Genomic DNA, 23,462 nt, shown 5'->3' with positions numbered 1-23,462 from the left:
ACTTATGTCAAGAAATTGGGCGATTTCTTAGGATGTTCGTTTGAGGATGAAGATGAAGTGGAAGAGATTGTGAAGAATTGTAGTATTGAGGTACTGAGTAACCATGATGTCAATAAATCCAAGGAATCATTGTCGTGGATTCCATTGTCGTGTAACGCTTTTTTTCAAAAAGGGAAAATTGGAGATCACAAAAATTATCTTAGTGACGAGTCTATTGTACGTATTGACAAGCTTAATTACTCAAGAGAGATTTCATTCCTTAGGGTTCATGTACGGGATTTAGCTCCGTCTTGCTTTTGTTTGTTTTCAAATTATGTATGCTATTTTGTACTTTACCTTTTGGTCATGTCATTGTTATTGCATCCTATCTAGCGCATGCTTCTTATATGTTTGAGTCTTGTGTCTTTCCTATATGGTTTTATTTCTTAGTGAATTAGGTATATTTTTTAGGCCAAAGATAGATGTAGATTAAATTAAAGAGTATTAACACAAGCAACATAGTGTGCAACACACCACTGCAAACCTGCGTAACACCCCGTGCGTGTTACACGCTAGGGGGCGTGCTTCTGCACAACGAGTCACAACACGCACCCGGCCACATCGCCCCTATATATAAAGTTTGATAGTTCATTTCAATTAAAGATTTGGTATAAGTTTATATGCCAAAAATATGCATTGTAGACTATTAATTAAAGCACGCCCAAAAATGAATAGAAGTACTAATTTTAATACTGCGAGAATATAGCAAAACTGACCACGTGTTATAAATTTTATTCATATATACAAAGTAGTGCAGTTCAAGAATCAATTCCTTTCATGCCTTATTTGTTACTAAAAATTATCATCAACATCAACATAAATCACGCACAAATATGAATAGAATCATACCTTAATTTTTTTATTGCGAGAATAATAATATATTGACCACATGTTACAGATAATATACATATATCTGTACTAATAGTGCAGTTCAAGAATCAATTCGTTTCAATCCTTTTATGTTAAAAATCATCATCAACATTAATCATGCACAACTTATATAATGAGAAAAATGAAAGGCTCTAGCTTTCTCAAGTGAATAATGTCCACTATGTGGAATTTCTTTATTCTATGTGTTTAATTTATAGATAGTTCGTCAATCGTGATTAATATATTGATTGTATTCCTTTTGAGACCACCTTCTAAATTTTATATGAGTCATTTTTTTAGTATACCTTGATCCTTTTATTTTTCTTCTACTTTTCTTACATTTTTATAAATTTTTTACTTATATATTATATTCATTTTCATAATTTATTTTATAGTATATATTTAACTTATTAAACATCATTATTAACTTGGAAATAAGGGAGGGTGTATTTATAAATTAAATGGGCCGATAAGAATTGGATTCCAACAAGCAAGGCTGTTACAATCCCATATTCCCAGTTAAATGTTAAGACTAAAACGAAAACAAGAAATATTCTTCATGATTAGACCGAAACGAATTGTATTCGAAACGTATTTTAAAATATTGATTGCATGCAACTATTGTAATTTTGAAAATTAAATTCTTGGCAACCAAAGTCGATGTTGTCTAATAAACTATGATAACCCAATTAATGTATTTATCCAAAATTCCAAACCTAGTTTAGCCATAAAACATCGGCGAAGTAAAGACTATAATTAATTAATTTAATTGGATATAATTGTCAGTTGACAACCGTTTTTTTCGAGAAAACATGTCATCATCAGTTCGGCCATTACCAAGCCAATATAATACTGTACTAACTAATTACTCATTATCCATAAAATATATGATTAACAAACAGAATATTAAATCAATGATTTTCTACCTTTGTTTGTATGATTTGGAATTTACATGAGAGTCCAAAAAGTAATTAAAGTTTGCGAATTGTATGTCATTCCAACGAAAGTAGTGCTAATAACTTCTCCAAGTAAATAAGGAAACATATCAATTATAAAAACATATTTAATTCAATTATATTTGCATATGAGAAAGTAGTTAGGAAAGACCAACACTACCAAGTACCAAGTAGATTAGGTGAGGCATATAAAATGAGACACTAAACAATTAATTCCATTAACTAACATAATATCTACAGAGAAAAACAGTTCTAAACCAAAGTTTATTTAATTTTTCAGAAATAGACCATATTTGTATACCAATAAACACGTTTATTGATCTGAGAAGTTATATTTTTTTCAGTAAATTATTAAAATGAAGTTTCAGTATCCCTTGCAAACTACTAGTAGCTAGTACTAAAATAATTAATTCCACCAAATTACATATACCCCATTATTTGGTATTTCAAAGCTCATTCAATAATTTTTAAAATACATTGATTTTATCAAAGTTTATCACACAGACATCATTGCCCACGAGAGATGCATTAATGACTGGACTTTAAGTCAGAACTAACAATTGACGCAATAACAATAATAATTAGGGTTAAGCATGTGATTAATGACCACATCTAATTTGGTGGCTAGTCAACTTTATAATTTTCCGATTATGACCCCACGCAATCAATAGTATATTTGTCATTATATTAAAATTAAAAGACATGTTTTATGTATTTTTTGAATAATAGATACCTATGGCACCAATAAAATTTCATGGGGTGAAAATTTCATGTTTTGCTAGTAGATTTGTTCAAGTTCAAATTGCATAAACATTGTATATGTTGAACTAGATTATTACTATAAAATTTTCAAATCTAGAAATTATTTTTTGGTCGTATATATGACCACAACAAAAAATAAAAATACTAGAAAAATAAAATATACAACCACAAAATTTTGACATAAAGTCTCAATATCTAACCATAATTTATAATGATACGACGACTTCAGTAAAATTTAGTCAAAGAATATAAAAATGTAGCTTTCAGAGCCCCAAAACTATAACTGGTAGGTACGTACTTAAATACCTTGTGATTAAATGCTTCAAAAAGAAAAACATGGCACATATATATAACCATTTTCAGTGTTTCCACTGCTTTTATAGCATATCTAATTTTATTTATTTTTTCTGATTTGGTAAGATGCCATTGATCCAGGACGACCAATATATTGTTTCAAAGAATCTTGTAAAATCAACTTATTCGAAGAAATAAGCTCGTATTTACTTTTTCTCTCTATCTCTCTCATTTTTGTTCTTGATATGGCTGTTTCGAATGAAACTAGTGAAGTATGGAGTCAATTGTGGCTCCATAAACTGTGGAAAGGTTGAATATGGCTTAGTAGTATAAAATATGAAATAAAAATATTACAAATGCTGACTCATTTCCATGTCAGTTAAGCTTGGGATGGCCCCATGTATCATCAACAAAAATTTTATTCATCTTCACTTCCACATTACAACAAATTCCATTCTCTTAAATTAATTTCTATTGCTCGTCGATGCCTATGGTATTCTTAAAGTATGTTTTGGATGCTTATGCCTAGATTTTGCTATAAAACCACTCCATTTGGGTGTTTCTCTCTCACTCCTCTTACATTTTGTAAGTTTGTTACAAAAGTTAGGTAACATTTTGACATCCCATTGACTTATTTTCATGCATTGTGTTATGCGTGTGTACATTTTCATGGCGATTTTCTTGTTTTCTTTCAGTTAGAAGAGAGAAACAACGCAGAATCCTTTGTGAAAAATGACGATCACAGCAGTTCCGGTCGTTAAGAATGGCTGCCTCATGGTGAGAGGCAAGGTTGTCTTAACTGGAGTGCCAGACAACGTTGTCGTCACACCAGCAAGCTCGGGTGCGGCCTTTGTGGGGGCCAAGGCCCCCACCTCAAGCTCTTGCCATGTCATCAATCTTGGGATTCTTGAGTGAGTTTCATGGTCTCACAGTTTCATGCTATGATCAACATTTCTAGGATATGAAGGGGATTAACTTCTTGTTCCTTTCTTCTTGTTTTTTTTATATCAATAGGGATTGCAAGTTTATGTGTTTGTTTATAGCGAAGATTTGGTGGATGATACCGCGGGTTGGGAGATCAGCAAGTGAGATTCCAATGGAGACTCAGATGCTTCTGTTGGAGGTAGGGGAGGATTCAGTGCTAGGCGTGGTGGAGGACGAAGCTCCTGCAACGGGGCAGAGATTCTACGTGCTCGTGCTGGCTGTTCTGGACGGAGCCTTTAGGACTACTTTGCAGGGGACTGCATTGAATGAGCTTCAATTCTGCTACCAAAGTGGTTGGTTTCATCTCAAGAAAGCACGTTATTTCGACTGTTCCATTCGAGTAGTGGTTGATGTTCTGTTCTGATTTTTTCTTTATTTTTGTTGCTCTTTCTATAAGGTGATGCTGGTGTTGAAACTGCACAAGCAATGGAGGGAGTGTTTGTTAACTCAGGGGATAATCCTTTTGAATTGATCAAGGATTCAATCAAGTATGTTTAGCTTCTTTTTCAAGATTTTAGTTTTAGACATCAGGCATCAGATTCCTTGACTTTGTGAAACTATTCATTTTTTTTTAGGATTCTGTCCAAACACAAGGGTACATTCACTCATCTAGAAAACAAGAAGGTATGTTATCTATTAGTCATTCATCTAGACACACACATACAGTATGATCTGAGGTTGAACTGGGCTTCGAATCCAGGCTCCCGCGCATTTGGATTGGTTCGGCTGGTGCACTTGGGATGCATTCTATACAGAAGTCAGCCCAAAAGGGATCAAAGATGGCCTTGAGAGGTTCTATCACTTAAACACGAGGCCTTTTTTCACACTTGGTGTATGAATGGAATCCCATTTTACTGAATAAATTGTACATGAAACTTCTGATCCCATTTTCACAGTTTCAAAGAAGGAGGGATTTCTCCGAAGTTCTTGATCATAGATGACGGGTGGCAGGAAACAGTCAACGAGTTCCAAAAAGAAGGAGAATCTCGGATTGAAGGAACACAGTAAGTCCCATGATCAGAACTTAGTTCACTTGGATGAGATTATAACTCAATGGTGGTGCTTTTGATTGTGTAGGTTTGCAACAAGATTGACAGATATTAAAGAGAACAACAAATTCTGTTCAGAAGCAGATGGTTCGAGCACGAACTTGAAAGAACTGATTCATTACATCAAAGAGAATTATGGACTAAAGTAAGCTCCAAGATCATCAAATTCTTGTCTGAAACAATCCAAAAGAACAACCTCAAAATCCTTAAATAGTTATGTTGCATTTTTTTTTGTTCTTGATTTAGGTATGTGTACATGTGGCATGCCTTAGCCGGTTACTGGGGTGGAGTTCTTGAATCATCTGAGGCTCTGAAAAAGTACAACCCTAAGCTTGAATACCCAGTTCTGTCTCAGGGAAACATCGGTAACATAAGAGACATAGCCCTCGACAGCTTGGAGAAGTACGGTGTGGGAGTAATCGATCCCGACAAGGTTTTCGACTTCTACAACGATATGCACAGCTACCTTGCCAGTAGCGGTGTGGATGGTGTCAAGGTTGATGTTCAGAATTTGTTGGAGACATTAGGATCCGGATATGGTGGCCGTGTCTCAATCACTAAACAGTATCATGAAGCTCTTGATGAGTCCATAGACAGAAACTTCACAGAGAATAATCTGATCTGCTGTATGTGCCACAATTCAGACTCCATTTTCAGGTATATTTCTTGATTGCACCCTATTTGGCCCTACATTGTGTTCATCGTGCCTAAAAGTAACGACCACGGTGTGCTTGGATCGATGTTTCAGCTCTAAGAGGAGTGCCACAGCTAGAGCATCTGAGGATTTCATGCCTAATGAGCCAACTTTTCAGACATTGCACATTGCATCAGTCTCTTTCAACAGCCTTCTACTAGGAGAGATTGTAGTTCCTGATTGGGATATGTTTCATGTGAGCATTTTTTGCATCATTTTAGGCTAGCACATTTCAACAAATCAATCTTGTTAAGATGTAAAATTTGTTTAAATATGTTGGATGCAGAGCAATCATAGCACAGCTGAATTCCACGGTGCAGCAAGGGCGATAGGAGGCTGCCCGGTGTATGTTAGGTAAGAACCTCGTCTCACGTGATCAATAAACTCATGAAATCCATTAGAAACTCGATGTTTTTGAAGTCACTGATTTTATCGAATGATACAGTGATAAGCCGGGAAAGCACAATTTCAAGATCCTGAGGAAGCTCGTTCTGCCTGATGGATCTGTGCTTCGGGCTAGATATGCAGGCAGGCCTACCCGAGACTGCCTGTTTGTGGACCCTGTCATGGATGGGAAGAGGTAATAAAAAAAAATTTGGTTTTTTTGTAACTTAGATAAAAAATACATGAAAATCTAATGATATTCCCAAACATCACAGCCTTCTCAAGATATGGAACTTGAACAAGGTGACTGGAGTGGTAGGTGCTTTCAACTGCCAAGGAGCCGGGTCTTGGCCTATGAAAGCGTCTGAACCGGTCGAGACATCTGCCCCCACGGCCACTTCTATCTCCGGCCGTGTAGGTCCAAACGATGTAGAGTTTCTTGAAGAAATTGTTGGGGAAAACTGGTTAGGAGACTCGGTTGTGTATGCATTTAACTCTGGAACAATTTCTAGAGTGGCAAAGGGTGAAACTATTGATGTGTCATTAGGCCTATTACAATGTGAAATCTTCACCATCTCACCAATAAAGGTTAGTAATAAAATAAGCATGTTTAGGCTCACCTAAGTTTAATAATGTACATTCAAAAGCACTAACACAAACATTATATTGTATACAGACACTCAAAGGTAGCATTGAGTTTGCTCCCATTGGCTTGATCAACATGTACAACTCCGGTGGAGCAATCGAAGAATGTGCGGTCGTTGGTGACGGAGAAAGAATAATGATCAAAGCAAGAGGATGTGGATTATTTGGAGGGTATTGCAGCATCAAACCAAGTTCTTGCAAGGTTAACAAGAAGGATGAGGAGTTCACATACAACTCTGAGAATGGACTATTCACAGTCTATCTTCATAGTGATGGCAGTTTCAAGGAGATTGAAATTGTATTTTAACACTATCATAAGTGATCCAAGTATCAATAACGCTTCTTTTTTCTCTATTAAAAAACAAATTAGAAACAAAGTTTCGAAGTGCCAATGAGTTACTACCAAGTAATTAAGGTAACCTAAAAAGTCTCAAAATTTCGTGTGTAGTCAATAAAGATATGGGTCCAATAAAATATGATCAAAACTTATTAGTTTCGTACGCATTCATTTCTGACATATATTTCCTCGACGCAAACATTTCGTCTAATACAACTTTTATTTTAGTAACTCAAAATTTTTTATTGGGCCATTAAATTTACAAATTCCATGAAAATGCAAAGACAGACAAAACTAAGGGTTATTATTTCAGAAAAGAAACACAAGTGAATCTAAATTCCAACTAATTAAACATAGCCTCAAGTAGATTCTCTTACTAAAAATAAAATCGAAGGCATACTTTAATAAATATACTCAAGTTGTAATAATCTAGTCAGTTAAATTAGTTAAAAACAGTTTTATTTTCATCTGATTGATTGTAATAAATGAAAGAAGCAAGAAGATAATTAAATATCTAGATTATATAAATAGAAAGAATGGCACCCTTATCCTCGTCTTGAAAGCCATACGAGTGCAACCATTTTCACCACAAACCCTTCTAAACCCCTTCCCTTCACCACTCTATCCCTAGAAATTCTGCAAATACAATGGCTTTTGCAGCTACTACAGCGTTGATATCAAGCCCTACGCCCTTCACTCCATCCAAAATCTCATGCTCTCGCCCCTGTCTCTCAATTCCTTACAAACCCGCGAATTCCCAGCTTTGCTCCAAGTCCTTATCCTCGCTTTCACTCACTTCTTTATTCTGCCTCACAAGGAAGGAGAAAAGCTTTTTGTCAGCTCTAGGTGAAGATGTTCCGGCAGTTCTTGAAGAAATTGATGGGAAATTGGACTGGGATGAGGCTGCGGATGATGAAAGTGGGGCCGAAGGAGAAGGGGGCGAGGGGGCTTTCTTTGTCCAGCCGCCGGAGGGGGCGAAAGTGTATGTAGGGAATTTGCCTTTTGATGTTGATGGTGAGAGATTGGGTGAGCTCTTTGAGCAGGCTGGAGTTGTTGAGGTTTCTGAGGTATAATTTGATTTTTGATGGAATGGGCTGTAATGGATAAAGGTTGAATCTTGATGGGTTGAGTTTGTTGTTTAATGGTTTTTGTGGTGGTTTTTTTTGGATATGAAGATTTTTTTTTTTTAATTCCATAATTTTGTTGGGTGTGGATTGTGATGCAAAATGGATGAGTTTGTTATGTTTAGATTTCCTTGATTGTTTGTTGTGATGCAGAAATGGATTAATTTGAAGCGTTTATTATGTGAAATGGTGGGATGAGTTTACTCTGTTTGATATGCTTGGATGATTGTCTTTAATGTTTGAGTGGGGAAATTGGATTCCTTTTAGCATGGGATGTGATTGGGAGGATAAATTTGATGAGTTTTCTATGTATAAAGATGAGGTGAGTGAGTTTGTTGTGTTTCTATTGTGTTGATTATGCAGTTGCTTTGTGCAGGTTATCTACGATAGGATGTCTGGTAACAGCCGCGGGTTTGGTTTCGTGACAATGAGCACTGTGGAAGAGGCCGAAAAGGCCGTGGAGTTGTTCAGCCGTTATGTAAGTTTCATAGACTGCATTACATAATGCCGGTGGCATAGATTTTGCAAATCAGTATCTCTGTTTCTTTGTGCCAGTTTCTTGATTTATTGGTGGTTTCGAAGTTTCTAGGCCTTGATGGTTTTCCGGTAGGGTTTACCTTTCGTTCTTTCCCCCTTCTTGAACAGGATTTGGACGGCCGATTCTTGACTGTCAATATTGCTGCTCCCAAAGGATCACGGCCAGAGCGTGCTCCAAGAGAGGCCGGTCATAGAATATACGTTGGCAACCTTCCATGGAGTGTGGATAGCGGCCGGCTTGAGGAGATTTTCAGTGAGCACGGTTCGGTTGTGAGTGCCCGGGTAGTCTCTGACAGGGAAACTGGTAGGTCGCGTGGTTTTGGCTTTGTAGAGATGTCCACCGAGTCTGAGATGAACGATGCCATTTCCAGCCTTGATGGAGAGGTAAATCCCTTTGCTCCCTCCCAATTAATATAGTCTGTGTATCCAGATTGGAAATAATGTATTTGTTGGTGCAGACTTTGGATGGGAGACCGATCAGAGTGAATGCTGCCTTAGAAAGACAAACCCGCGGCCGATTTTGATTGCTAAGCAACTAGTTATTATTGTATTATTACATGTCTTGTTTTGTGATGGGATTTTGAGTTCATTATATTCGTCTAATAGGTTCCAACTTCCAATCTTGTCGGATGTTACTTTGGATTTGAATATTAACAATAGAGTCCTCCTCCATCTATGATAATATTGTTATGCACTATTCAACACATTTATTGGCCTAAAGTTCAATGACTCAATGCTCATATACCAAATCAAATCTGCGATGAAATAAACACTATACTATTAAAAAATCGGAAGCTAGCCTCTTTATTCATAGAATATACAAGGCATATCAATGTTACACGGAGTGTATATATACAAGAGGAAAATAACGATGCGTTACTTACAGTGCAACGTTACTCTATACCTAATATTGTGGACCTCGGATCTGAGCTTCTCGGCTTGTCAATGGAACGTAACGCACAGAGGTTTCGCTCCGGACACTTAGGCTGCCATCCTCATTCTTGTCCACGATTTGCAGATCCTGGAAGACATTCCCCACGGGGATCACCAATCTGCCACCTGGCTTCAGTTGCTCGATGAGCGCTGGAGGGATTTCCAATGCAGCTGCTCCGACGTGAATAGCATCATAGGGCGCGTGCTCCAGCCAGCCCTGCCTTCCATCTGTTATTACGCAGTGGCACGAGTGATTATTGTAGATGAATGTGATGATGATTTGAAAATGTACAAAGAAACGAAGAAATACCTGCAGCATGGATTGAGAGGGACCCTTCTTTGAGTAGGGGAGCTGCAGCACTCTTTTGGATACTTCTGATAGAAGACTCGACTAGCTCTGGAATATGTTCGACTCCAACTGCATGCCCTTCTGGTCCCACCATGAGGGCAAGGCAAGCGGTCAAATACCCAGTCCCTACAACATGAGGCTCGACTAATTTGTAAATTTCGACAAATAAGTAAGAGCTTACATCAAAGATACAAGCTTGTCACCAACATTGAGTTACCATAACTAAAAAAGTGGCCAAAATGACCTCAACTGTAGTATAAGAAACCTCATATAATTTAAGCAAATGCAACAATATATATTTACCCGAACCAACATCCAGTGCGCACATGCCAGGCTTCAAATGGTTCTCCAACAATTCGAGGCACATTGCATGCATATGAGGAGCAGAAATCGTAGCATTGTGGCCTATTGGCATAGGACTATCAAGATAGGGTTGTGCACCCGGCGGCACAAACAAAGCCCTGTCAATTGTTTCCATTACTTCTGCTACTTTCTTCGATCTTATCACGCCTGAGCTCTGCAAATCAGACACCATATCTTGGTTCCTACCAACACCACTTCCAGCCCAGAACCGCTGTTGGGAAACATAAAACAATATTGAGGTAAGACTTAACACACAGATCTGTCTCATAACCTGTCACAAAATCATGAAAAGAGAAAGAACAAAAAGAGCAATATCAATGTATCAAATAAAGTAAATTTGATTTTTCTAGTAAATCTACATTGTTCTGCAGCTACTTTCTTATCGGGAAGGTTTACGCACAAACATCTCAAACGTCTCGGCTTATTGCAGAACATGCATCTTTACCTACCAAGTACCAACAGCAACCCGAAGCACTCTTTAAATGCCTTTATATCATCTAAATATTCGCCAATTGAACTGATTATCTCTTAGACCGGGTTAAACTAGAAGCACAATCTAAACCAACACAGTGAACAACATGATTCCATCACTATTCCAGCACAACTAGAGTGCCAAGGAAGTTTTCATTATTTAACTAAACATGCTCTAAATCGAAAGCTAATAAGAGAATACATTAAAAAGCTTCAAAGTGTAATGTATCCAAAACAATCACATGTTTTTATCATCATATCTATTTTTACAGAATTAGACATCTTCACAACCATAGAAACCTCAATACACACATTTATGAGATGCCTGATACAATCATTTCATGAACAGTAACCACTTACAAGTCAATCCACAGCCCATTTTTAACTAATTATGCCACTTAGTTACATAAATACAATTCTCAAAACAGAGGAAGAAGAGAGTGCGTGTTGGTTTGCGTACCTCCATGCGGGAAAAGAGAGCGTTCCCCGTGAGGAGATAGGGGTAGGCGCGGCAGCGGCGGTAGGAGAAGGCGGTGATGGCGGCGGCCAGCTTCGGCGGGGGGCGGAGAGTGAGATGTAAATAGGATGAGTGAAGAGGAATACGATAGGTCGCAATTGGTGAAAATGAAGAATAATTGGAGGAGGAATGCATTTTTTTAATATAATCCTCGAAATTTCTGCATTTTTCTGTACCTCTGCTTCGTGTCCCTCTCCTCTCTTCCCCCTTGTCGATACCTCCATCACCCTCCTCCCCTATCCAACCACTTTGGGCTGGGCTTTTCACTACTTTGAGGTCCGGCCCATATATTTGTTGTAGACTAATTTGCTTGGGCCTAGTTTCAATTACACTACGATTTCATATGTGTACACCTAGGCCTGTCAAAATGGATATCGGGTATTGGATACTCGATATCCAAACCCGAAAAAGTCGGATAATTGGATACCCGAAACCCGATTTTTCGGATATCGGATCGGGATCGGGTAGTGAGAATTTTGGATTATCGGGTATCGGATTACCCGATATCCGATCGGGTATACCCGAATTATCCATTTATCCGATTTATTTTCTAAAATTAAAAAATTATATATTTATTATAATTAAATGTAATATATTTTCTTAACTATAATTTAATTAATACTTAATAGTTAGCATATAAGATATGTAATTTAATTTTTTAATTATATTTTAATTTCATTGACTCGTGATATTATTTTGAATTTTTTGATGATATTATTATTAGATCTTGATTCTTATGAATTATTGAATTGTGGTATTTATAAAGGATGAATGTTTGAACTTAAGAATTTTGGTGGTTATTGACTTATTGTGGATGGATGAAAGATGTTAATATGTACTATAACTTATGAATTTCGTATTTTTCAAAGTTTGTAGTTATTTTCTTTTAAATTCGAACTACTACAAGAATTAGTTATTTTATCTTAAATTCGAGCTACTATAAGAATTTTGTATTTCTAAAAGTTTGTAGTTATTTTTACTTGAATATTAGTACTTCAACATTTTATAAAATTTGAATTAAATAATATTAAATAAATTCTAAAAGTTTATAGTTAATTTTTGTTAAATATATATATATTTTGTCATTTCAGTTCTAAAATGTTTAAACTATTTTCAAATACTCAAAACCCCAAACGGTTTCTAAAATTTTCTCCCAATTTTTAAATAGCTTTTTTAAAATACAATTTTGCATCTTCCCCCCATTTCGATTATCCCCCTAATCTTAGATTTGGTCTTTTTTTACTCAATTAATTTGAAAAATGAGGATCGAAGAAATAGTTAAGTTGGCGATTGCATCGGAAAAAGGCTTTCCCAAAGGGGGGTTTTTGGGCGATTTCTTAAAAAAATTTGATTCAAATTTTAAATATATTCTTGATTTTAGTGTATTACCACACATCTGGAGTTTTCTTATGAAATCAATTTTTGATTTTTGTTGATTAGCGATGGTAGGGAAGAGATGGAAAGGAACAATGATTCAAAAAAAACGAAGAGAACAAGCATCCCTTCCAGTTAAAGGATTTTTTTAAATTTTTTTAAGATTATTAATTTTAAATTTATATTTAATAGCTATAATAATATCCCGTTGACATAGTGTCGATTGTTTGAATGATTGTTGACATAATTATATTGACAGGTATACTTTTTTGACAAAGTTTTGGTTGTTTGAATGACTTGGGATGGTTGTAAAAAACTTTGTATGGATGTAGTACTATGTAATAGCTATTGACATAGGTATGCTTTTTAATAGGTGTTGACATAATTATATTGACATAGTGTATGCTTGTTTGACATAGGTATATTTTTTAATGATTAGGATTGAAAAAACTTTGTATGGTTGTAGTGATATCAATAGCTATTAAATATTGTGTGTTTGTTTGAATAGTTTTTTCATGCATATTTATGTGAACGGGGTATGCGAAAAAACTTTATAAGATAATCAAAGGGTATGTCAACATTTTAAACTTTAACTATTGACATAATAGTAATAAGATAATTGTTCTTGCTATTTTGGGATATAAATTAATGCAATATTTAATTTTCCAACTGTTTTTGGGTTTTGGTATATCTATTGCGTAATTTTAGTAATATACATGCACTTCTTTTAACAAAGTATACTTGTTATTGTCATATATTGGTAAAATTTGATATAGATTTATTATGTTTGATTTTAAACCAATAAAAAAAATATCAAAACAAAAAGGAGTATTGGATCTCATTAAAAAGGGTGAAAAAGGTTGAGATTGCTGAAAAATTTTTCTCAAATGCTTCTAGTGAAAAGGAAGCCTTTTTTTTGTTGTCAAAAAGCAAACTGAATTAGGAACAAATTAATGTTTGAAGGAGTTGGGTTTTGGGGTGTCCTACATTTAACATTGATTACATTCCCAGTAGATTCATTCTCATTATTAAAAAGTTTTGAAAAAAAAAGTGCAAGATAAAGCTTTATTGGGAAAAAAAAATTTATATCCCAAGAGGATGTGGAGCTTTTATCGATTTCCAAGAGGGAATTCTTTCTCCCGAGATAAGTGGAAAAGAAATGCCCCTTTTATGAGGGAAAGCGAAAAATTTACGAAACCAAACGGGAAACCCTAAAGGTTGAACAACTTATTTAGCAGATCTTCAAGGAAGGAGGAAACGGTTCAAGAGAATGTTCGGTCCATTTAAATCGGGTTGATTGAGCAAACAACATGTGGAATGATAAAATCTAAGATTGGAGGTAATTATGATCGATAATGGGAAAAATCATTGTTTTTCACATACAAGTTCGGGTTAAGTTTAAAGGAAATTTGGGGGGCGAGGAAGAACATTTGCGGGACCCCTTTTTCTTATTGATGTTTTTATTTTTTATTACGGATTATTAACCGAACATGATTACATTGAGTTGTATGTGTAGTTGATATAACTTGTACTATAGTGACATGTTGTATTAGTTATTTAAGTGGCTTGTGTATTGAGTTTTAACCTGAATTGACATGCATTTTTTTAAAATATCGGCTCTCTTTAATTGAGTTACAAAAGACAAGTGTTTGTTCCTGGACATTTCCATTAATGAAAGGATGGGTGAGCATCTTCAGCTAGAGAAGATAGAGAACGAGGGGAAATTTTTTGGGTTTTGGACGATAAAGAAGAGATACATTCATAATGAGGGGCGGAAGGGGAAAGAAGAACAAAGTCTTGATTGATGACTGGAGTTTGGGGCTTTTCTCGAACCTACTCCCATCGAAAGGTGACAAATGTATTGCTACACGATGTGCATCAATTTACAATAACCAGAGGGCCGATGTTAAGGCTCATGATTTGATGGAAACATGGACAAATTGCTTGAGCTAAACAACAAGTAAAGGAGTTGTTTAGTCGTAGAAATAAGAAGGAATAAAAAGTGATTTTTAAAGTTTATGTTTACTTATTTTTTGGATGGGTTTTTAAAAATATTTTTGGATTCACTTTTTAACTTTTCGTTATATCAAATTTAAAGTTCAACAAATTATATTGAAATGTCAACAACCTATAACCAAATGTCAACTTGTATGTGCAACAACTCGGAAAACAAATATTATAATTAAAAAAAAAATCAAAAATAGATGTCAAAAGAGAGCAAAATCAAATATCACCAATAACAAAAAATGTAATAACTTTTAGTTTTGTTAACAACTAAAAAACAACCCATTTTTTTGCAGGCTTTCTTAGTTGAAGAAATAATTGTTGTTCACATGTTTTCTATGAGTAGTTGACATGGCTTGTACGGGTGGGTTGACATAGTATGTAACAAAAATTTGACATGACTTGTATGGGGGGGGTTGAAAAGAATGACCGTAGTTGACATGATTTTTATAAAATGTTGACACGATGTGCATCATATTTGACATCCAGAAAATTGTGAATGAGGGGCATCAAATGTCAAAACTTAAAAATTTGACATTATATGTGTATAGTTGAAATTTGTCAACTGGCAAAGGGACGGGAAAAAATTTTTAAAGAAAGGGCTTTACCAAAAAAATTTTAACAAAATTTTACATATTTCCTCCGTTTGTGAAATATTGTTCATTTTTGTCATTTTGGTCCGTCTTTGTTGTACATTTTTTTATGGAGTCCACTTTCATCTAAATCATTATGCACATTCTATCGTAAACTAATATATAAATGGGGATCCATATTCCATTAATTTTTCAACTCACTTTTTTTTCGTATTTTTTAAAACCCGGGCCCCGAGATGTGGACAACTTTTTACGATGGATAAAGATAAATATATTCATCCATCCTAAAAAAAGATTAGTTTTACTTTTTTTGGGTCACCCCAAAATTAGAGTATTAATAGAATGTTTCTACTACACTAATAATGTGGTTTCCAAAATTCCATTAATACTATTTCTCCCTGCCTTTTTTCTTTTTTGCTTTTTTTTTCATCACTCTTATTTTACTAATTGTATTTTAAAAAAACTTTGTCATTTACAAATTTATATATTATTTTAGAACAAAAGAAATAAAATGGAGTAATAATTATTATAAAAAATGTAAAATAAATTTTACATAAAACTAATCCAACACAAATTTAACTTTTTTGGGGAAAACCCCTTTTTAAGTTTTCAATAGTCATTTGAAAAAAAAACGGTAGTGTCAATTTAGGATAAAATTTTTACAAGTGTTACCCCGAATGGATGATAACTTTAAATTTAGTGGCATTTTTTAAATTACTCATATTTTTAAATCAAAAAATATGCCACAGCCACGTATTTAATGAATAAAGGGGGCAATTGATATTTTCAACTCTATTATTATTATATTTCATTTTAAGTTTAAAAAATTTATTCTCTTCTTCCCAATTTACCGAGCGTCATTAATGAAATGTAGGTAGTTTTCCGTAAATTTAATTTTCAGCCCCTCCTTTCCAATAAATCTTCAACCATTAGACTTCAAAGACATCAATTTAGTGAGGGCGAAGATATTTTAAAAAAAAAATTGAAATTTTTTACAATAGAAATATTTTAAAAAAGAAAATTTTGGGAAGGGCTTAAGCCCCCCCCCTCTTGAACGTGTGTCCGCCAATGCAACTAGGGGGTATTATCGTCATTTCATTTCTAAAATGGCGGAATATCAAATGTCATCAATTCGTTTTAAAAAGAACCAACTAAAAAATAACACTTATAATTCACATATCAAGGCCGTAATATAAAAATGTCAACAACTCGTATTAAAATGTCAATAACAAAAAAAATAACACTTATAATTCACATATCAATAGCCACAATATCAAATGTCAACAACTTATAGCAAAATGTCAAAAAACCTTTCACCGACGACGACCCATTCACGCAATCAACCATTTCTCCAACAACTTATAGCAAAATGTCAACAACTTATATATCAAATGTTAACGGCTTGTCAACAACTTCTATATAGTTTTAAACAACTAAAAAACAATTTTTGCGTTTAAAAACCCAACAACTATTTTATCTTAATTTTTTTATTTAACACAAGTTCCCGGCATCATGATCATACAACACATGTCAATAAAATGCATATTAAATGTCAACAACTTACAAAGAAAATTTTAAAAATTTTTTCAACAATAAATCTAGAACTTTCCAACAATCTCACATTTCCGAATCAAAAGAAAAACGTTCAATTTCACGGGCCAAAAGCTTGAATGAGACATAAAGGGAAAACTCCCCTTTGGCCAAATTGGGCCCCTCAAGTGGGCGGGATGTTCACAGCTTCCGAACTCGTGCACAAGCTTCCACCTCAAGTGAAGAAAAAATTTTTACCTTTCATCATGTAAGCACTCGGGTTTCCCTATGCAAAGAATATGAGGCCTTATAATAGATATCCTTCTTAATGAGCGGGCAAGATCTTCACACCTCTATCATGTTGACTAAATTTGCCAACTTTTCAATCGAACACCGTAATGCCCCGGTCACCGGAATACTCAAAATTTTAAACATCGCCTTCAACACATCAATACATCAAGCAAAATTTCATTTTTCATTTATTTAAGGGGGGGAAATTTGGAATTAATAAATAATGTTCTACAAATTCAATTTAAAAACTATTTGTTTTTAAAACACAAAGCATCAGATCCTTTACCCCTAAACCTATCCAAGAAAAACAATTTCAATTCAATCCATACTAAAACATCGGGCTTGAACACACACACTCACACAATCACCCCTAAAATTTTCAAAATTAAACCATACTTGACATTATAGCAAAATGTCAACATCATGTCAATAGCTATATAAAATGTCAATAGATCTACATTTACTCCATCCTAATAATCAACATTCTTGAGATTGCAAATAGATTACAAAATAATCAACATTTTTTTTTCAAATAATGTAATTTTCTTCAAATAAAAACAAATGATTCACAGAAATAAATCGAATTCAATTCTAACACATGATTACACTAAAATTTCCCCACAATTTGGATTAATGCAACAAAATCATAGCACAATGAAAAGTCAACAAATCGATCGAATCAAACACCACCGTAAAATTCTCCCTTATATCTTCGAACGCTTTGCTTACGTGAGTTTAATCCAATTGACGCCGATGCTTGCCCCTCCTTCACAAAACTCGCTAAACTTCTTTGACAGCTTCGAGCTCGAACAATGACCAACCTCGAACAATATAATATCGAATTCGACAGGCTTTTCATCAAACAAGTAATGAGCAATAAATTACAAATTGCATTCTATCATCACATCAACTGAGTTCTGAACAACACTGCATTACACAACATAAATTTTCAACGAATTAGGAAATCAATCAGCGTAGCAAAACTCAATCTAGAAAAAGAGCGTAGCAACATAAATTTTCAAACGAATTAGAAACTCGAGTTCAACAACACTCGCATTACACAACATAAATTTTCAACGAATTAGGAAATCAATCGGTAGCAAAACTCAATCTAGAAAAAGAGCAAACTATCATAATTCATCAAATACGAATGCGTAATTCAATGATTCCTAAAAAAAACAACCAAAATCGCCACAAAAAATTGCGTTTAATACTCGGATTATAAAACAAAAGGATTAGTTTTTCGTTACCTCTCACAAAATTTGTACAATAACTGCTTGACGCTTACAATGCTGCGGATCGCGTAACGATTTTGCAATGGTTTCCCTCTTTCTCTTCGTTGGCGGAGAAGGCTGACGAGCGCTTCTTCTTCAATTTTTATTGTTTTTGTTAAAATTACTATTCTGCCCTTTCATATTAAATTAATCTAAAAATATTTATTGTGTGGCAAAACTGGACCACTCATTTAATAAAAATGAGTGGCGATATTGCATCTCATTTCTCAATTAGCCTAAATAATCTCAATTGATCACAATCATATATATATATATATATATATATATATATATAGGGATGTATTCAGTCAGAACGCTAAGTATATGTAAAACTCAAAACAATTGCAGTCCATTGGATCTTATGATCTAACGGTTAGATTAATGCCACGTGTCATCTAATGATGTAGAATGTTAGACTAATAATGTAGCTCGGATAATAATGTAGCAATTTAGGTTAATAATGTACAGTTTTAGTCTTACAATGTACATTTCTAGTCTAATAATGTACCTCGCCTAATAATGTAGATTTTTAGTATGATAATGTAACTAATCACAACCATCCAATCTAATGATCTAAGGGTTGTGATTTGTGCAGTGTTTTACACTAAGATGTGAGGACTCTAACACACTCTATATATATATATATATATATATATATATATATATATTGATCGGGTATCCGCGGGTACCCAATTTGACAAGCCTAGGTACACCGGTTGAGGCCTTCACGATTGTATATAACTACACTAAAGTGGAGATAATGCAACATGAAGCCGAACACGAATGTAAAGAAGTATTTAAGTCGAGATAATAGAACAATGAAATGTCAAAGCAACCAAACATATAATCTAAATAATGCCAAAGCAACCAAACATAATCCAAATAGTAAACTAAGAAATTTATAACCCAAAAATTTATCACAAATACATAATTAATCGGGTACTAGTCTAAACCCAAAGAATCCTAACATTAACTACCCAAACCCGTACCCGAACCCATAATTTCGGAGCCGGACAAAACTCGTCGGTATTGGGAGGCTGGTGGAATACCCAAAACCCGCGGATTAAATTTTCAGGCATAGAGATAATCATAGAATTAGCAAAAATGGGAGTAGAGTTGTCAATTGGTTCTGCAGACCGCCTATACATGCTCATGCCCTGCATGTGCCAGCTAGATCAATTCTATGGCAAAACGAAGCAAGCCTAGAGAGACTCATTGGTGAAATAGGCTCAATTGGGCCATTTTCAAACTTCGACCAAGCCCACTTTTATGGTGTGCCTGTGATGGGTGAGGCCTATGGTAGGTATGGGCTAGCCCACATTGACCCGTTTCACAACTCTAATTAGGTGATAAAGTGAGTTAAATGTAATAGTAGTAGTTTCGAGTTTGGCTTTGCCCAATTTTAAAAAATAGTGAAAGTGGATGATAAAAGTTAAAATATAAGAGGCATCCTAACGCTATCTCTTATCCGTCTCTTAACCGTCTCATCTCTTCACTATTCATGGGCCCCACTGTCTTTTCGACTCATCTCTTAACTAAGAGACAAACTCGCATCCCTCCATCTCTTAACCATCTCTTAACTATTCATTCAATTTCATTTTTTATTTTTAATTCCAACAAATTCAATTTTAATAAAAAACACACTTCATTATAAATAAAATAAAATTACAATTTAAATACCTAAAAAAATAAAAAAAGACATAATTAAAAAACTAGAAATTACAAATTGCACTCTTAAACTCAAATAAAAAAAATGAAGGCAAAGAAGCAGAAGAATGAGTTCTCTAGTGACGATCATCTAACAGTTGCCAAATTTTGCCCAAATGTGCTCCATTAGATCCTCCTGAAGTTGGGCGTGGGCGGTAGAATCACGTGTCCTTGCCCGAATAGACAACCGCTCTTGCAAAGACGGATGCACTCCCGTTCGAGGCGGACTACTTGCGGTTGAGCTTCCCGGGGTTTTAGGGTCGAACCAATTTCCCGCCTCAGGTCCTTCGTTCAATCATGTTGTGCAAGATTATGCACGTATACATGATGTCGACCATATTCTCCATAAACCATTGTCGAGCGAGGGCTTTGATAATGTTCCATCGAGCTTGGAGAACCCCGAACGCTCTCCACATCCTTGCGAGCAGACTCTTGCTTCCGCAAAAAGAGACTGTTTTCGTCCGTAGGCTGTTGAACGTCTTCACGAAGGTTGGCCACTTCGGATAGATGCCGTCGGCAAGATAGTACCCCATTTTATACTGGCGATTGTTAGCACGAAGTTGATGGTCAACGCTTTACCATTCGAACTTCAGCGAAGAGGTCGGAGTTGTTGAGCACGTTGACGTCGTTGTTCGAGCCGGGGACCCCAAAATACGCATGCCAAATCCATAGCCGGTAGTCGGCGACGGCCTCGAGTATAACGGTGGGGTGGGTGCCTTTGTGGCCGCTCGTGTATGACCCCCTCAACGCCACAGGGAAATTCTTCCATTGCCTAATGCATGCAATCGACACTCCCGAGCATCCCGGGAATCCGTGCACTTGTTCGTGAAGACGAAGCAAAAGCGACAATATGCGGTGGTTGGCTTCTTCAAAAATTCGGCGGTGAAGGTGCTCGGACGCCTTTGCGAAGTTCAACAAACAAAGTCGCCGTGGATTCTCCGACGTGCGGTATTTGTCGAACGCATCCGCCGTTTGTCCAAGAAGCAGCGCGATCGCGCGGTACATTTACGGAGCGTCGTGTGGCTAGGACGGCCAACGGCGTCGAACCCTTCTCGAAGAACTCTTCCGTGCCGCCAATGTACTCGCGATATGCAAAAATAGCGGGCGTGACATACGGAAACGGTGACGGAAGTAGATATCTCCCCACACCGGGTTCGGACTGAAGTAATCACGTTCTAACCTTGCGACGGCTTCCTCCCGGTTACGGTGGATGTATGTCCGGCGCGCCAGAGGCGCGGCGGCTTCCTCCTCCCTGCGTCGATCTTCTTCTAGCGATTCTTCCATTATTCGACGCATTTGCTCAAATGGATCCATAATTGATTAAATTTGGGATAAGAAAAAAATAAAGGAATGATTTTATAAAAGTGATTGGAGAAAAGAAAGAGAGACGAGAGAATAGATGTGTTTGTGTGTAAAACGGAGAATGAGAACATATACATATAATATAAAAAAAATAAAAATAAAATAAAAATATGACCGTTCAACGGTAAATATTATCGTTTTTTATTTTTATTTTTTATTTTTTTTGAAAAATCTGGATTTTTAAAAACAAATTGAATTATGACGTCATAAATCTGACGCCCACTGCGGGTTTCCATGAGCTGGCGTCACGCGCAAATACTGCGCTACTCTGGCGCTGTGCGTGATCCACAAATTTCGAGGCTTGCTCTCGCCGGACGCAGCCAGGTGCCGAGATTTGTGACGGAGCTTAACGCCGAGCCTGATGCTGCCTCGTCTCGCCGAGACGAGACCGGGCCTGCACGATCCATAGCGTTATGGATGCTCTAAGACTTACTTTCATATACTTCTTCTGTCTTGGATTCATTAATAAATTTAGCTTCTCAAAACTCGTCATGAATCATGATTATAGTGCTTCGCCTTTTCACTAGAGAATACTCCATCCGTTCCATAGTAATAGGGACGTTTTTCCATTTTCGTCCGTTCCATAGTAATAGAGTCATTTCCCTTTTTAGTAAAAGTCAACACATTTTTCCACACCTACTTTACTCTCTCTTACTTTTTTCTCTCTACATCTCTCTACCCTTTTCATTTTCCACTTTATTCTCTCTTTACATAACTCACCTAACACAATTTTTCTTAATCTCATTGCCGAAAAGTTTTGCCTCCATTACTATAGAACGGAGAGAGTACAACTTTTCTCCAATCAATTTGTTATTCCAGTACTTTTGTATTTAATTTCATCTTTGTTGAATTTAGCTTTAATCTTTAATTGATAGTTTGGCTCATCATTTCCATTTAGCTTTAGAGACTATGAGTATCTAATATAATCTTGAATTAATTTCTAATTTGTGTTTAATAAATCATTATTAGGGTTTACTATTTCATAATTATGATGTGCATGTGCATGTTTATCTACTCCCTCCGTTTCTTTATAGTTGAGTCATTTTTCCATTTCGGGAAGTTTTTTTATAGTTGAGTCATTTCTATATACGGTAACTTTTTTTCTCTTTCTTACTTTAGTCTCTCTTACTTTATTCTCTCTACTCTATTCACTTTATACTTTATTCTCTCTACCTTTTTATCTCTCTTACTTTTTTTATCTATTTATTTAACACACCCAATATTCCTTTCTAAAACTCCGTGCCGAAAAGTTTCGCCTCAACTATGACTAAACGGAGGGAGTACTATTTAGTTGATGTCGATATGGTTTATTTTATTTTTTAGGTCGATATGGTTTATTAGTAGTATGTTTTTATGTTATTACGTTATTACCATTGATGCTAATTCTAATTTTATGCATCGGCAATTCGTCCACCTTGTCCAATTCGGATTCGGATTTTAGGGCTAAGGTTTTGGAGAAATCGCGCCACAGATCGAGGAAGTAATCACCAATCAAATCTTTCTTCGGAATTTCGATCTGCAAAGTAGCTTCATCGCTCGGAATTGGATAAACAAGAGAATGACCAAATTTGGAAATTTACTTAACTGGACATTGTCGTTTTATTTTATTCAATAAATTGTAGAAAGTCTCCTATCCCTGGTCCCCTCCCAAACAATACACGTTTTACAGTTTTTGTTATTTAAATATCATACTTTGATTCTCCACTATTCAGGACTTTTTCTTCTATAAGATCCACGAAGTCTCCCATCGCACGCCATTGTACTTATTTAAATAAATAAATTACTATTGAATACGTATTGAAGCATTCATCCCACGCTATTGAACTTATTCTATAATTTTATGACTGTTATTGAAATACTTTTTTAAAGCATGCATACCACGCTATTCAACTTATATTTTATTTATGGTCTCCAATGATCGGCACAAGAACACCACCTCAGAAAAGCTAAAATATGAAGTTGAAAAACAGCCTATAAATAGATACTCCATGTTTCCCAACTATCACTTCATCATAATAG

At 35.6% G+C, this 23,462-nt stretch overlaps 3 protein-coding genes across 4 annotated transcripts; 2 read left to right on the top strand and 1 right to left on the bottom strand.

Annotated features, from left to right (window-relative positions):
* Positions 1-3,505: 3,505 nt before the first annotated feature.
* Positions 3,506-7,069, top strand: LOC125221799 (probable galactinol--sucrose galactosyltransferase 2). Its single transcript, XM_048124058.1, has 14 exons — positions 3,506-3,528; positions 3,617-3,832; positions 3,936-4,198; positions 4,303-4,393; positions 4,481-4,529; positions 4,606-4,697; positions 4,802-4,909; positions 4,983-5,099; positions 5,201-5,611; positions 5,703-5,844; positions 5,935-6,002; positions 6,094-6,228; positions 6,308-6,620; positions 6,709-7,069. Exons 2-14 carry the CDS (start codon positions 3,654-3,656, stop codon positions 6,982-6,984), a joined length of 2,244 nt encoding a protein of 747 aa, XP_047980015.1. The 5' UTR covers positions 3,506-3,528; positions 3,617-3,653; the 3' UTR covers positions 6,985-7,069.
* Positions 7,070-7,561: 492 nt separating this feature from the next.
* LOC125222191 (28 kDa ribonucleoprotein, chloroplastic-like) lies at positions 7,562-9,357 on the top strand. Its single transcript, XM_048124685.1, has 4 exons — positions 7,562-8,081; positions 8,515-8,616; positions 8,784-9,059; positions 9,134-9,357. Exons 1-4 carry the CDS (start codon positions 7,662-7,664, stop codon positions 9,197-9,199), a joined length of 864 nt encoding a protein of 287 aa, XP_047980642.1. The 5' UTR covers positions 7,562-7,661; the 3' UTR covers positions 9,200-9,357.
* A 76-nt stretch (positions 9,358-9,433) lies between these two features.
* Positions 9,434-11,458, bottom strand: LOC125222190 (protein-L-isoaspartate O-methyltransferase 1-like). Of its 2 annotated transcripts, none has more exons than XM_048124683.1 (4): positions 11,252-11,458; positions 10,261-10,591; positions 9,919-10,083; positions 9,434-9,836 (listed from the first exon to the last, which is right to left on the bottom strand). In XM_048124683.1, the coding sequence occupies exons 1-4, from the start codon at positions 11,441-11,443 to the stop codon at positions 9,580-9,582; spliced, it is 945 nt and encodes a 314-aa protein (XP_047980640.1). In that variant the 5' UTR covers positions 11,444-11,458; the 3' UTR covers positions 9,434-9,579. The 2 variants fall into 2 exon arrangements, with proteins under 2 accessions (XP_047980640.1, XP_047980641.1); XM_048124684.1 differs by having other exon boundaries at positions 10,261-10,531.
* Between the last annotated feature and the right edge of the window lie 12,004 nt (positions 11,459-23,462).

Source organism: Salvia hispanica, chromosome 4 (genome assembly GCF_023119035.1).
Source record: "Salvia hispanica cultivar TCC Black 2014 chromosome 4, UniMelb_Shisp_WGS_1.0, whole genome shotgun sequence".
In the NCBI taxonomy this organism is placed as follows: Eukaryota; Viridiplantae; Streptophyta; class Magnoliopsida; order Lamiales; family Lamiaceae; genus Salvia; species Salvia hispanica.
This window is presented reverse-complemented; position numbering and strand designations above follow the sequence as displayed.